Genomic DNA, 15,650 nt, shown 5'->3' with positions numbered 1-15,650 from the left:
TTTAACTATATCCATTTTCCAGAAGAGGAGACTGAGACTCAGAGAGAGGATGGGAGAGACCCAAGATGACCCAGGTAGTAATTACAACCAATATACATTTGCACTCAGGCTCCTCTGTCTCCAACACACTGCCAGGAGAATGGGATTAAGTATCACACTCCTTTTATGCTAAAAATAAAAAAGCAATATGGCTACTGTCAAAGGAGGGTGAGCTATTAAAAATGAAAATACAGCCCCAAACATAGAACGGCAGTATGTTGGGGGCCTGGGCTTTATGCAGTGGAACATTTATAGGGTGATAATAACTGAAAATGGTTGTCGTCACGACTCATGAAAAAGGCACGGGAAGGATATGTGCACTCACTTTTGTTTCCTGCTGTGAGCCAATGGCAGCAAAGCAGAAATGGTGAAAAAGAGAGGCAAGCTAGTTTTTTCCGGGGGGGGGGTTCCTCTGGATATTGACATGGTCTTTAAAGGTAGGCTGATGGGATTTGAAGTCTCCTTCTCTGATGTACCTGGCTGTATTACTTAGGGCAATTCACTTAATCTCTCAGTGACTCAGTTTCCGCATCAGGAAAATGGGCATTATTATTCTGACTAATCCCAGTTGCTGGAAGGATGAAAGAAATCATTTGAAAAGTTCCTAGCACAGAGGATGGTACAGTTGGGTGTCTAGTAAATGAAATAACTTCACAGTTAAGTGTCTAGACTCTGCCTAGCTACTCTTAATACTTCCTCTGCTGTTTCTAGCTATGTGACCTTGGGCAAGTTACTTGACCTTTCTGAACCTCGGTTTCTTTCCTCTATGAAATGGGGATAATAATATTATTTATCTCATAGGGCTCCAGAAGGATTGATACAACTTCTTAATGAATGATATTAATAACAGTCAAAACAGCAGCAGTAACAAATACATATATAACACTTTCCAGGTGCCACTGTTTTAAAACGCTTTACCTACATAACCTCATTGCGTTCTCCCAACAACTGTAAGAAGCAGGAACTGTCACCCATTTTACTGATAAGAAAAATGAGGCACAGATAAAAAGTGTCTGGGCCAGGCTTTTCATCCGCAGGGTCGCGGGTGAATATCCACACCATATTAATCCCTAATGAAGCCTGATGACATATGTCATTACGCCAGTGCTAATCATGCTACCCATCCTAGCTGTCCCACTATCACCAACCCGGTCACCTTTGTCACCACCCCCACCACACCTGCCACTACTGTTTCTCTTTTCTTCTTATAAAGGCTTGTCTTCAACCCAAGGGAAGCTTTATTTCCAGAAGGCATTTTGATGAGAGTTACTTCTTCCACAGAGGGAGATCTGGAGGAATACACGTAGCCAGGAGAAATTTTATTTTGTTTTTGTAATTTTAACTTTTTGTAAGGTGACAAGTGGGTCGTCTGTTATATTTTCACTTTGTGAGGAAGAAAATAATAATAACTGCAACTCCCAGCAGAGCCTATCCTGCCCCTCCCCCTACTCTCGCCCCCTCCCCCAACCAGATGCTGTTCTCCTTTTTTTCATCATTGTTGTCCTACAGTCTCATCAGAACATCCACAGAGAAGACATGGCAATTCATCTTTTTGTTTTCCTTTCTTGCCTTGGCTCAGAGCAGGCCAGGGAGGCCTGACAAAGGGGCCCCAAAGCTGGGTGACCCTCACCCCTCCCAGTGACTGGTGGGGAGGCGAATTGATCCCTCCTCCTCCCCTTTATCTGCCTCCCAGATAATTGAGTTATTGGCCCTGGCTCTAGGACAGGGCTGGAGATGCTGTGAGGGGACTAGAGACAAAGTACTGGTAATGGCAGGGAATGGGGGAGCAGAGAGGAGTGAGGCGGGAGTGTGAAAGAGACACACAGGGAGTGTGTGTCTGCCTGGAAAAGACCACGTGGTGGTCCCTTTGCTTTGTTTTCTTAACTATATATCAGCATTGAGCAGAATTTGAAACCCCAAAGCCTCTAAATTGATGTTTGACAAATGGAAGATTCCTGTGTGAGACAGGACAAGAAGCATTAGAGCCCTCAGCCTCATCACTTTCATTTTACAAAGGGAGAAACTGAGGCTTTGAAGTCTAAACTGGGACCCGGACTCAGCTCTCCTGAAGAACACAGGATGGCAAATCAAAACAGAGCATAAGAAGGGCTCTATCATCACTTCTCCAATAACGAATTAAACATCATCTCAGGAGGTAGCACTTTTCCAGCACAGCTCAAGATATATTACTAAGTATCAGCCCTTTTGGTGATGCTTCACATTTTGTCTGACTAATTTGACCGTTACCTTCCCTCCTTCAGCTGTTATCAGCAGCCTGTCTGTAGTTTATGACTCAGTTCTTTAGCAACAGAATTCCCAAGCGGCTGAACAATGCCTCCAGCCAGTGCCTGTTGGGGGTAGGGGGGAGGTTATCATTTCACTGATACCACATTTTTTCACTGAAATCTCAAGCCTGGTGTATGTTATATTTTAAAGGGGGGGGGGGAGGACAAGATAATTTCCATATTGCCAGAGATGTACATGCATTGCCTAAGGGGCCTTGTGGGTGGTGATCCTTTTAACAAGCAACTTATTATGTGCTGGGGGATGAGGGCACTGGGGGTGGGAAAGTGGGAAAGGGAAGTCCCAGGCTGTTGCATAATAACACATTGGCACCTTGGGAATACGTCCGGATGTGTGGGCTTCTGACAAGTGAATGGGATGCCACCATAAATCTGTCATCCACCCTCACACGACTGTGACCAAACCCAGGGAAAACATTAGCCCCACGAAATGTTCAGCGACAAGAAATTTAAAAAAAAAGAGAAGGAATGATGGAAGGAATGAAGGAAGGAAGGAAGGAAGGAAGGAAGGAAGGAAGGAAGGAAGGAAGGAAGGAAGGAAGGAAGGAAGGAAGGAAGGAAGAGAGAGAAGGAAAGAAGGAAGGAAGGGAAATAAATCATTCAGATGGGGAAACAGTGTGGCAGAATAGAAAAAACAGGGTTTTCTACCTAGTCTGGAGATGAGATCATACATCTGTGAGCTGGCTGTGTGACCTTGGGCAAGGGAAGATATCACTCTAGGTCTCAAATCTCTCATGTGGATATAAGAGACCTCACATGGGCTCACATTAGTGCATGACACAGGGCTTACCACCTAGAGAACATCCATAAATGGTTGTTGTTGCTGATACTCACCCCCTACACACACACAGACATACCCACTCACCTACACGCACACAAACACACACTGAGGAAAGTAATAGTTAATGTGCTTCAAGCACGTCCAACTTGCTAAGAATTAAGGCTAAACCTCATAAGATCTTGTGGCAATTTTCAGTCAGGATTTTAAGTGACAGTCAACAGAAACTAACTTTGCCTAACCTAAGCAAAATAAGCAAACAAACAAACTCTGTTCAAAGAATACTGGATACTGATGGAAGACTCTCTGGGAGGGCTGGAAAGCCAGGCTCATGTGCTCTGAAGCCCAATTTCAAGCTCAAGGTAGACCCCAAGACAGGTCTTTTGAAATCATCTCAGAATCGTGTCATTTGGTACTTTAAAAATACATGGGGTGGGGCCACACCCACCATCTTTATCAAAATGGTTTCTGCAGGGCCCCTAATGTCTTCTGATGCAGTGTTGGCGTGTCTGATGAGGGTCAGGGGATAGTGTAAGTCTTATGCCCACACTCAGCTACAAGGAGGAGTACGAGAAGGACATGCTTGAGCTTTCAACTTCCATAGTGGACTTAAGGATCGTCCTCATTATTATTATAACAAGGAGAGTTCTTTTCTAAATCTAGGGAGAGGATTCAGATAGTTAATATCCAAAAATATTGATAAGTAACCCACTATTGAGTCCCAGGACGTTTACCATTTTCTGGATGAGAACACTGAAGCTTCGCCAAGGTCACATGTCTAACCCATGTTATGAACCCAAGTCAGTCTCCTGCAAGCCTGTTCTCTTGGCCACGGTCTTAACAAACGTAATGACGAGAAGAACACTGTCTACCGTGGCAAAGCCTCGCGCACTCCAGTCCTATTTCTCTGACTCACTAAAGATGGATCTTCCAGGAGCCCAAGATTCATGTTTATTCTTTAGCTGTTTTTCTTAGAGGAAGATGGTTTTCTAGACTCAAAGCCATGAAGTTTAGTTCCTGGGAGCTGGGATCTCTGGGGAGATTCCCTTCTTTCTGGAATGCCCTGTGTCTCTGTGAGTCTCCATCATGGAATTCTAAATGGTGAGAGTGGGAGGCTCAGCTGAGGTCCTTTCTCTAACCCAATACACCCTTGATATACACGGGTCAGAGTGAAACTTCCCTGGACACCATCCACACCACTGACAGTTTTGTAGGCCATTTTATTACTAATAATATGTTCCACGAACTGTTCTGTAGAAGTATGTTCCTCATTCACTCCTTGAAGCCCCACAAGACCGAGAGCTATCTTTTTGCAAGTAGCTTCCCACAGTGACTTCTGGAGTCTAGGTTTGAGTCCCAGTTCTTCCACTTAAGTGCCTATCCTTCGTTCACCTATCCTTGTCCCTCTTTCGTAAAAGCAGGACAAGAAAAGCATTGGTATGTGAACGAGAGTTTATAAATGTGCTGGACATGTAACAGGAGTTCAACAAATATCATCTGCAGCAGAACACTTAGAATCTAGTAGAGAATGACAATCTATAAAATGGATCTATGAAGATCTAAGTCTCTCACTCTTGGTAACGTGCTCATCTTCACTTCTTTCAGTTAACACAATTTGAAAACTACTGATCTAATCCAAACCAGTTATTCTGGCCAAAGTGCACACGGGGAAGTGAGGCCCAAGGAGGTAAGGCAAGCTAGGGCTGAACTCACTGTCCAGTGCTATTTCTAACAGTCTCCCAGCCCCCACCACTGAATGCTTAAAAGTTAGTTCTTCTGCTAAGAAATGGTGAACTGTGTCATAATTTTCACTTCCTCTCTGTGCCAGTCTCCAACCACCAAGAGCATCAAAGACTCCAAATCCATGGACCACGGCTCAGCAAGTGTGGTTGGTAAAGGGCCAGACAGTAAATATTTTAGGCTCTTTGGCCTACAGGGTCTCTGTTGCAACCACTCAATTCTGTTGTTGTAGCAGGAAAGCAGCCACAGACAATGTATAAAGGAATGGGTGTGCTGTGTTCCAGGAAGACTTTGTTTACAAATGTAGGCAGCAGGTCAGTTCTGGCTCACGGACTGTAATTTACAGTCCCGTTCCATGGATAGTGAGCTACCTGTAAGGGGCCACCTTATTTTTGTGCATTGCTGCATCGATGCTAAAGTGACATAGAACAGGGATGTCAGGACCCAAGCATCTCTTTTAGGATACCATGTCTTACCTTCACTACATCTTACCTTCTTCCTGGAGGCACTTATGTCACATGCCAGCTTAGTGCAAATAAAACAGGTAGATATTGTCCCACATGATCTTAGAGCAATTTGGAGTGTCATGAAAATGACGGCAAAGGGGAGGGTTTGGTTTAAGTAGAGCTCTGGATCATGAGAAATAATAATACACCTTGCAAATCACACACTAGAAGTGCAGGTAAGACTCTTAAAAATGAATTAACCCAATCCTTTCAATTGACAGGAGGTAAACTGAGGCTCAGACTAGGGAAGCGACTTGGTCAGCTTTATGCAGCAAGTTCACTTTAGTCCAAGGCTCTTTCCACCACAATGCTTGGCTAATATCAAGCTTTTATTAGAGACCATATTGAAATCAATGGAGGAGAGGGAGGGTGAGGGAGGGAGGGAGGGAGGGAGGGAGGGAGGGAGGAAGGGAGGGAGGGAGGAAGGGAGGGAGACGAGAGAAAACTTCTGCCATTTAGAAACCCAAGGCCCTGCCTAGAAACTTTCCTGTCTTCCCTCCCTCCCCATCTTCCTTTCTTCTACCCACCAACATCACAGGATATCTCTGCTGTGTTCTTCAGTCCCTACTTGGTGCCAAGGAGAGAATAGGTGCTCAATAAATATGTGTTGAAGATGGAATACAAGGTGAATGATACCTGGTAAAGACCCCATGGAGCTCAGAACTTACTGCGAGAAGGTCTAAAAGCACCCCTGTAACACACTGCAAATGTGAGGACCCGATATCCTGTTCTCCCCTTCAGTCCCAGAAAACGGCCTTTCAGTGAGAAATCTTCCCACCAATGTTTTCCTTGCATCTGTAGCTGCCCCTTTTCTCTTCAGAGAGAGCACCTCTGTCTTTTGTACTTGCAAATGAATTGTGATTAGTTTTCACCTCCAGCCCTGGGGATTAGCCTGGGGACCTTTGATCTTCAGGTATCGATTTGCATCTTAAAGGAAGTATGATCTCATCTGGGCCAGCTCAAAATTCCATCCCTGCCCCCCAACCCCTGCCTGTTTACTGGCCCCAGTCTGGCCATGGCCTCCCAAGTGGGGCTGAAACAACTAGATCAGCCAGAATCGGAGAGAAGGCAGAAGAAAACAAATTTCCCAACTGAGTTAGTGAAGGTGGGAAAAGGACATTTGATTTCTAAACACAGGCTGGTCTGCTATCGCTCTTCCTCAAGTTAGAGAGACTGCCCAGGGTTGTGAGTGTGCAGTGGGGGCCATGGCATTGGTCCCTGGATCCTGGCAGGAGGTTGTGCAGCAAAATGAACGGAGTAAGTACTTGAGACTCAGACAAAATGAGGTTCAAGTCCTGATTCTGTCTTCAATCACTTCTGGCCTGTGCGATTCTGGGCAAGTTTTATCATCTCTGGCTTTTGATTTTTCTCATCTCTCAAGTAAGAAGAAAAGCCTTAAAAATCTATACCAATCACCATCCTGGACAGTTGGTCTGCAGAAGAGCGATGATGTGTGTAAAGGAAAGTTAGATCAAAAAAGAGTTACCCGTCGTCACTGTCATCTATTAGGTTGGTGCAAAAGTAACTGCAGTTTAAAGGTTAAAAATAATTGCCAAAACCCCCATTATTTTTTGCACCAACATAATAGACTATAAGCTCCAGGAGGGCAGAGATATCTGCCCTTGTTTGTTTCCACTGCATATTCCCTAGTGCCTAGAACAATGCCTGGCCCATGGGAGGCGCTGGATTCATATTTGTACTATAAAGGAATGAATCATCATTTAGTCATACTATTGCTCTTATTGTAATTGTCAAACTATTCCTCACTGTCCATGTCTCCAGCTAGACCCAGGGAAATGACAAAGACTTACCAATGCAATTGAAGGAAACTTCCTGTCTGCAGAAAAGGGAGCAGCCATCACCATTGATCTTATTCATGTCATCGCATTCTTCACCTTGGCTTCTGTAGAATGGATATAGAAATGTGTCACATCAGCTTCAGAACCACAGCTGGACCTGGAAAAGTCCCTCCCTGGGCTGTGAACTTTCCATGACGCCTCGGGCAAGTACCTTTCCCTTTGCGAGTCTCTGTTTCTTCATCTCCAAGATGTGATGACTAGAAGGTGTAAATTTGTAAGATCCCATTACATTGGCCTTCTTTTGTGTTTCTGATGGCAAAGTAGAATTTCTGCTCACACTCATTCTCTGAGAGCTTGTCAGTTAAGTTAGCCAGTCAGATGAGAGTAAGAAACGGATGGATGAATGAACAAATGAATGAACAGACCTTGCTGCCCTGTGTGTTGTAAATGTCACTGCCATTTTAAAATGGTGGATTTAAAACAAATTTCAGCGTTTTTAAAATATAAATGCTGTTCTTCACTACGCCCTGCCTGAACCTCCTCCCTACATTCCCAGCCCTTAAAGGTCAAGATATTTTCCATTCACATGGCTCAGGTTTGGTCTTCATTGTATCAGAAAGCTTTGCCATCTCCGTTGGGTGTGTCATTCCATGGTGTTAAGAACTCTTAGGCCTGTGGAACTATGTTTCTAGGAGATAAAAATGCCTCCTCTTGTTTATTTTAGGCCTTATTTTCATCACCTAGGGATGATTCGGCAGAGGTTAGGATGGGCAGGAAATGAGCAATGCTCTCTGAATTGGACTTCGTAGACAAGAAGGAGGAATAATAACTGAAGGATTGGATGAATTGCTGCTTTCTGAAAAAATTCTCATCCTTTTAGAAAAATAAAACTTGATCCCCATGGTCCAAATTACCCGTGTGATCTCTGACAGGTCACTTGATCTCTCTGTCCAATCCTTCTATCTTTGACAATTTAGATCAATTAAAATTAATAATAATTCAAAATTCCAGTTCTTAGCCGTAGCCACATTTCAAGTTCTCAGTAGCTAGATGTAGCTAGTGGCTAATGTACCAGACCATACAGAATGTATGTCCATCATTCATCCATCAGTGTGGAAAAATCCACTGGACAGTGCCATTCTAGATACTGATTCTCATGGGTTAAAATGGAGATAATCATACCCACTCCTTAGAGTAGGCGCAAGAATGAAATATGACTTAATGTGATTGGCACGGTATGTGACACATACGGTAGTACACGCTGAGGGAATCCTAGTTCCTGTTCCCACCCTGTCTTGGGAGGTCTCTGCAAAGTGTGTGGCAGCTGTCCCTCCCTCCCCAGAGACCAGCTGGGACCTGTCACAGCATGGAAGAGGCCTCAGACTTTTCCTTTCACCCAGGGCAATTAACACTGGGAAATGTTTGTTGCTTTTAGGAGGTGTCAGAGTAGCGGGATGGTTCCTTGCAATCAATCCTTAAGATGGCTAGGACACTGCACTGATCTCTGAAGAGCCACCCAAGTTCTCTCCTGTCTGCAAACCCATGAGCAAAGAAGAGTCCAAATTCTAAGCCGTACCCATATTCCGTCCTGTGCCTGTAAATCTTGTATATTGGAAATCTGTGATAGCCTTGTGCTTCTTAGCTATTTCATGGGTTATCTGGGGAGAGATTTTTTAACCTGGGCTGGATTCCCTAAGCCACAAAGAACACTTCTAATCCACTTTCCCTCACCACCTAAACAGTATGTTCTATTGGTTCAAGCCAAACATTAGGATCACCACAAATATCTTCTACGCATGACAGATCTATCATTTGATAGAGAGGTTCTGAGAAACCTTCTTCGACTTCCCATGCTGGAGTGAGTGGTCATCTTCTCTGTGTCCAAAGACACCGGGGTCCATTTATCACAGCATTTGTCACACTCATTGCTTTTGCCCTTTACTCGACAGGCCCCTATACTAGGCTTTAAGATGCCAAAGGAAGTGACAGAGTCTTTGTCATCCTAGTACCCCAGTGCCTGGCTGGCACAGTGCCTGAGACATAGCAGAGAGCACATAGCTACTTCTTCACTTGTTCACTTTGCATGGCTGTCAGTCACACAGTGAGGCAACGGTGAATCCAGATGAGAACCCAAGCCCTCGCCTCACATCTTGGTTCTGCTCCTCACTGGGTGTGTAAGCTTGAGAAAACCATTTTAATCTTTGTGTGTTGGTTGTCTCTTTTGTGAAGTATGGTAATAGGACCTATCTCATGTGGTTGTTGGAAGAACCCAAGGAGATGATGGTGTAGCACAGTGCCTCATGCTTAGTGAATGCTCAATAAATACTTACGAACATTGTTATCATTATCATAATATTCATCCAGTGTTTTCATGCATTAAGGGTCCCACTAAGTGTTAAGTCTATCTGCATTTCTTCGTAAATTCTCTTATACATATATATAGCAAATTAGCATGTATCCATCTCATGAAAAATCCAGTTAGCTAAGATGTCATGTCTCCTTTTCTTTAAACTTGTGTGTTTTATTGTTTTTGTTTTGGGGCATTTTTGTTCGTTTTTGCTTAGGGGACCACACATAATGGACATTCAGTTTCTACAAAGCATGGCAACAGTTATTTGGTAACTGCTGATAACAGACGTATTTGATGTCTCTGCAGGATACCAACTCTGGGTAAAAACACTAAAAAATATTACACTAAGAATATTATTTAAATTAATCATCATAATAAAGTTTTAGATCAGTGAGAAGAATGGCATTGTTGGCAGTGTTTTACCAATGTGTTTATATCTGGCTCCGTAATGGATAGACTGAGTTGTAGTGAGTTTTCCCTTTTTATCCATTGTGACAAATTAGAAAATCCCAAATCACAATTATAGGTTGTCAGCAATGACCGCAAGTGTTTCCTGGATACTTTGGATATGCTGCTCCATCTTGGGACCTGCAAATGATGGGACATTTTCCCTGGAGACTGCCTTGTTCAGTTCTGAGGGGTCCGTTAGACAACATCTGCTTCAAAAGCTGGGTTGGTATCTTAATGTGGGAGAGAACAGCAAATGGCTTCCCTCTTCTCAGTTTTGTTACAGTAAGTATCAGAAATTATGTCTTCGTGTTTGGTTTTGGCATTTGGATGTGGAACTTAAAGACACCAAACAGCACACCATCGATTTCACCCTGTGACAAGGGAGGAGCTTTATTGTCTATGCTTGAGAAGTCAAATTCTTGGCAGACAGGTGGTTTGCACCCTAATTCAACACTTAAAATTCCTTATTTTACCGACTCAACATTAAAATCTTGACAATTCAGCTTTGAAATCATAGTTGCAGGACCTTTAAGACAGGAATATATATCCCTGAAACACACCACTTCAGCAAGCAACTTAAAATCGTGCAAAAAAAACAAAAAAACAGTACTGATCTTATTAGTGTCAACATTTAAAAAAAAATGTCATTCCTCATTTCAAAAACTTGAATTGGGACCTTTCTGGTATATCAGTGTCTGTGTGTGGGGGCAGGGGGGGCAGAATCTGTACACACTGCCATCTTTTTACACAGCAAGTTGAAAAGTTGTAATTCACTGGCCCTTATCTGATCCCATTCACAACACTCAGAATTCCCTTCCGCGCTAAGTCACAGTCAGAAAGTAAACTGCTGGCCAGTAGCTGACATCTGTGAGAACGGGCATTCGCATGCACACTCTTGACTTGCATAATTGTGTCATCCTTGCTGTGCTCCTAGCTGGTCCCTTCATCCCACTGCAGGTTTCCAGTTTACATTCATTACATACTACAAAATCATCAGTACCAAATTCAATCACTCTTCGCCTCCAGCCCTCGTAGTATCAATGATGAACTGAAACAAAGTCATCTAGCACTTCTCTTTCATATGTGTCTACACCTATGAGCTGATTCCTGGACAGCAGTGGTTTCATTCAACTGTGAAATACATTCTCTTTGCAGCACCCCTCCCCCTACAGAAATAGTCATTGCAATTCCATGTTGCACAGATATTATGTGACCCCCAACAGTGCCATTTAATGAAGGAATTTTGCCAATAGCTTGTTTTGCCATCTCCACACATAATGTTTATCATTAAATTTGCTGATAGTTTTTAAAGTCTCTTAGCAATAGTGTGACTTGCAATAAGGAACACAATTTTAGCAATAAGGAACTTAATTGTGAATGATTTTTGGTCTGTTTTTCACCTCTAGGGACAAAACTATTTGATTTTGTGCCAGAAAACATTTTTGTGCTTATTCTGGATGAAAACACTCAAAAGTTTTACTTTCTATCTTTCTTTTTCTCTTTTTTCTTTTCTTTTCTTTTCTTTTTTTTTAACAATGTGAAAGTCTTGATGGCTTCTTGCCCCTATTTTGCGGTTGCATAACATCTTGCCCTGTGGACAAGGGGATGAATGGACTGATGATCCAATTAAATCCATTTTTCAGACATGCAGCTTTAAATTTTCTAATCACACTTTTCCTTTTTGGCTGCTCATGTGGAATCTTTACACTCACCGATTAATGTGCTTCTGTGTACTTATATTCACCTTCAATAGTTACTCTGGAGTACGGTTTACATTTTATGATTTCAACATTATAGTGAGATAGAATATTTTGTTATTTTTATGAGCCTTTGGCCCATTTTGTAAATTGTTGATATAACATGATACAACAGAAATAAATAAATATGCAATTTTTAACAGATGTAAATGGTAACCAGCAAAGAATGTAAAAATGTTTTGACCTAGATGCACTGTGACCTGTTAACGGAAAGTGGGCTGGGATGGAAAAGACTAATAGAATCCTTGTGGCGTCCATAAATCAACTAAGAACAAGAGCATACTGGTAGTAAGTGCATAATGGTAGCTCTGTCGAAATCATATATTGTATTACATACTGGAGGAATGTATGTGTTCACAAAAGAATCATTGCTTTCCTTCTGGGACCAGCAAACGGATTGCAGACTTTAATAGACTGCTGGGGATTGCTGGTTACTCAGCTCACACGTTGAAGAGAATCCCAATAAGCATTCCAATTCAGCATCCTGAGGATCTCTTGGCCTAATTAGTATCCCCCCCTCCCTTTTCTTTAGTTCGATCTACTTACTTCTGGATAATGCCATCACCACAATACCCACTCCCATGGATGTATACGGCAGCAGGTGATGGCTCACTCTCTTCACTTCCCGAAACTGTGATGACCCGGTACTGGTACACACTGCCAAGATTGAGGTCCCTGGAAAACATAAAGAAGACTATTAGCTATACGGACAGAATGTGGAGAGCAGACAAAATTGATCCCCTTGAGTACATTCTATCAGTCTTGCTTATTTTTGAAATCCCATGCACGTTCAATTATCCAGTCATTTTTATTGTCTACGCTGGTTGAGGCACTCTCTCACGCATGATGGACGACATGAAAATGTACCACGATAGTAACTAGCATCAATTGACAGATGACCATGAATATGATTAGGCACTTTTTATTTTAATGTAATCTTTATAATAACCTGGTGGGTAAGAATCAGATGATATATGGCCCATAATGAAGGTGTTTGGGAGAATGCCATCCAGGAAAAATAAATGGGATAAGAAAGGCACAGAAGTAGGTAAGTACCAGGGCTGATTCTGTGGGGATGGTCTGATCATGTCCCCTCACTTTACGGCCTGAACAGAAACCCCATGACATGCACGCAAGCCCTTTCCTTAAGCTGCACATCCAGCCATTTTCTTCTTCCCCGCCACTTATTCCTCCCTATCTCTCATTCTTGACTAAAATAATAATAACAGCAGCATCCATGAATTGAATGTCAGGCCCGGGGCTAAGCAATTCCATGTATTTTCTCATTTGAGAATCAAAACATCCTTACATGTGTACTCGTATTTTCATGTGTATTTTACCAATGATGAATCTGAGGCCTAGAGAGGTTAGCACCTTGCTATAGTCATATGCTATTACATGACATCCTGCGTTCTGCTTCCCTAATCCCTAGCTTAGGCCTGTGTTAATAATCTCATCCCTGGCAAAGGAGTATCTTGTCCCTGAATTGCGATTCCAGGCACTGGTGCCTGCCAGATTTCCAATTGGCCTAGATTGCCTCTCTCCCCTGCTCTCAAGACCTCCTAGGTCAATGCCTGTTCTGACTCCCTTACACTCAACCTATACCAGATCACTTCACTCCCTTAGTTAGCCCCTCCCTGCCTGAATACATCCTGCCCTCGAACAAACCTGGCTCCTGGAAATAATCTTCCAAGGCACAGATACATTTACGTCAACTCTACATGAGTAAATCACCATCCCCATTTCCTTTTTGACCATTTTCAAAGACAGACATCATCCCTTTTTTTATTTCCCTCTGCATCAATTATTCACTTTTTGATAATAGAAAAGTGCCATGAGGGAAAAAAAACACAAAAAAACCAAAATGATACTGAAGAGAATTCCTATCAGATTCCAGAACTAGGGGGGAGCGGGATTTCATAAACAAAAGACCGATGTCAAAAAATCTCAAGTTCTCCTGCCCATCTGTTGTCTCAACTGTTGTTAGAGCTGGGGCTATTTGGATAAGGCCAGTAAGATACCAGGTACAGGGGCAATGAACAGACAATGTCTCCCAACTCACAACATAACAATGAACTGGAGTTGATAAGCACTGAAGGATCTGATGGGAAATATTGCCTTCTTGAGAAAAGACAGGGCTTACTACCCAGAAGAGAGTTTGTCTGAGCAGTGCTAGAGCAGATAGGAATGGTGGGGGTAGACCAAAAGTGCCTGGGGATTCCATTCGTGCTCTGTCAAAGAAAACGAAGTAGGTGAAACGCATACGAATCTTGAGAGATGGTATGGATGAATATATGAATAACTGTTGCCTTGTAAACCTCTGGAATGCTAATTTGTCGCTATAATTATATACTTTCTTTTCTTTCTAGTTTATTGGGTATTTTATCCACCTCTAGACTTATGAATGTACATTTTTTTCTGGTGGTGCTTCTAAAACTGGAATACTGTGGTGGGGGAAAGATTATTTTTTTCTCAGGGGATACATGAAGGCACAGGAAAACGAGGCATGTATTCTATAATACATTCATTTTGCTCTAAAATATGGAGGCATGTTTTATATTAAATAAATATGGCCATATGAAGAAATAAAACAAGACATTTTCTTCAGGCTACATCCCAGGCCACTGGGGGCACGTGATCACTGTCTGAAGCAGATGGAGAACTTCTGTGAAAATGCATGAGTGTGAAAACTTCTACACTGTATCTTTATTTGTAGTATCACAAATCCTTTACGGTTGGTAATATTTAAGGTGCTCTGATAATATTTGTGAATGTTCCTCCCCTCTACCGTGTCCTCCCTCCTGCCCTCTTTCTCCTCCTCCTTCTCATAAACACAACGTTGAGGCAAGCAAACATGTATTTCTATCCGGACTCCATCACCTACTAGCTGAGAAGTCATAGCAGGTGTTTAACTACTCTCAGTCTATTTCAAATTAGTCACAAACCTGGCCTCACAACATTTTCTTACAGATTAAATAAGAAAGCATACATAAAGCACGTATGTATGTATGCCCAGCCTCTGATAAACAGTTAATAATACTAACCCATTGCTTTTAATGCTTAATTATCAATAGTCTCCTTCACTGGAGTTGCACTATGTTCTCTTTACTAGAAGAAATGGGGTAAAGATAACTACATGTACCCTTTGTGAGGTAAACCCATAAAGATTGGGCCACCATCTACTGTGCATGTCATAGCTTGACAGAAAGTCTCTTTTCTATCACATCATCGGGCTAGAACACCCTCAGTGCTTGCAGCTTGCTCTCTCTCCAGGTGGCTATTCCAACTTCTGAAAATTCCGGATCTCAGAAGGTTAGTCGTTAGCCTGGGGCTAAATCTGTCTCCGAATAACTTCCACCCACTGTCCTCCTTCTTACCCACTAGCATCACATAGCACACATCTGATTGGTCGGGAAACCTTAATAACCCACCTTTTTCCATCTGTGTGTACATGGTTCATGTATCATTATCTCAGGGAAACCTGACAGCAGCCCTCTGAAGGAGGGGCTGTAATCCCAAGTTTTCAGATAGGAAAACAGAAGCCCAGGGAACGTAGGGAAGAGGTAAGAGGGCACGACTGTTATTAAAAAGATTATGTTTTCCCTCTGAGGAATTTTTGTGATAAAAACTACGTTTTCTCCAAGTTCAAGTAAAAATGAACACTAACTATGGACTCTTTTCTCAAGAACCTAGGCAGGACAGAATCCTCTCCGGACAAACGAGTGGCTTCTGAAGCCTTTGCTGGAGGTTCGGACCTATTTCATGGTTGGTCTAAAAGTAGGACATTTATTTCAAGTTGTTCCTTTCGGATGCTCCTCAAAACATTTGGAAAGTCGTATGCTGTCACTCAAACTCCTTCTCCTCCTGTGCCTCCCACATCCAGGCAGACACTGCACCTTGTCAATTCTTCCCGCCCAAAAGTTTCCAC

At 42.6% G+C, this 15,650-nt stretch overlaps 1 protein-coding gene across 1 annotated transcript in view; it reads right to left on the bottom strand.

Annotated features, from left to right (window-relative positions):
* Positions 1-15,650, bottom strand: part of PAPPA (pappalysin 1) — a gene marked incomplete at its 5' end in the record, with an annotated part of 228,179 nt that overhangs the window by 108,294 nt on the left and 104,235 nt on the right. The window contains 2 exons of the mRNA XM_081066643.1: positions 7,178-7,269; positions 12,269-12,397. Coding sequence (XP_080922769.1) covers positions 7,178-7,269; positions 12,269-12,397 — 221 coding nt within the window. The remainder of the gene's footprint in view (positions 1-7,177; positions 7,270-12,268; positions 12,398-15,650) is intronic.

The sequence above is a fragment of the Rhinolophus hipposideros genome, assembly GCF_964194185.1.
Source record: "Rhinolophus hipposideros genome assembly, chromosome: 11".
Taxonomy (NCBI): domain Eukaryota; kingdom Metazoa; phylum Chordata; class Mammalia; order Chiroptera; family Rhinolophidae; genus Rhinolophus; species Rhinolophus hipposideros.
The sequence above is the reverse complement of the archived record's forward strand: the minus strand, read 5'-3'. Positions and strand labels throughout refer to the sequence as shown.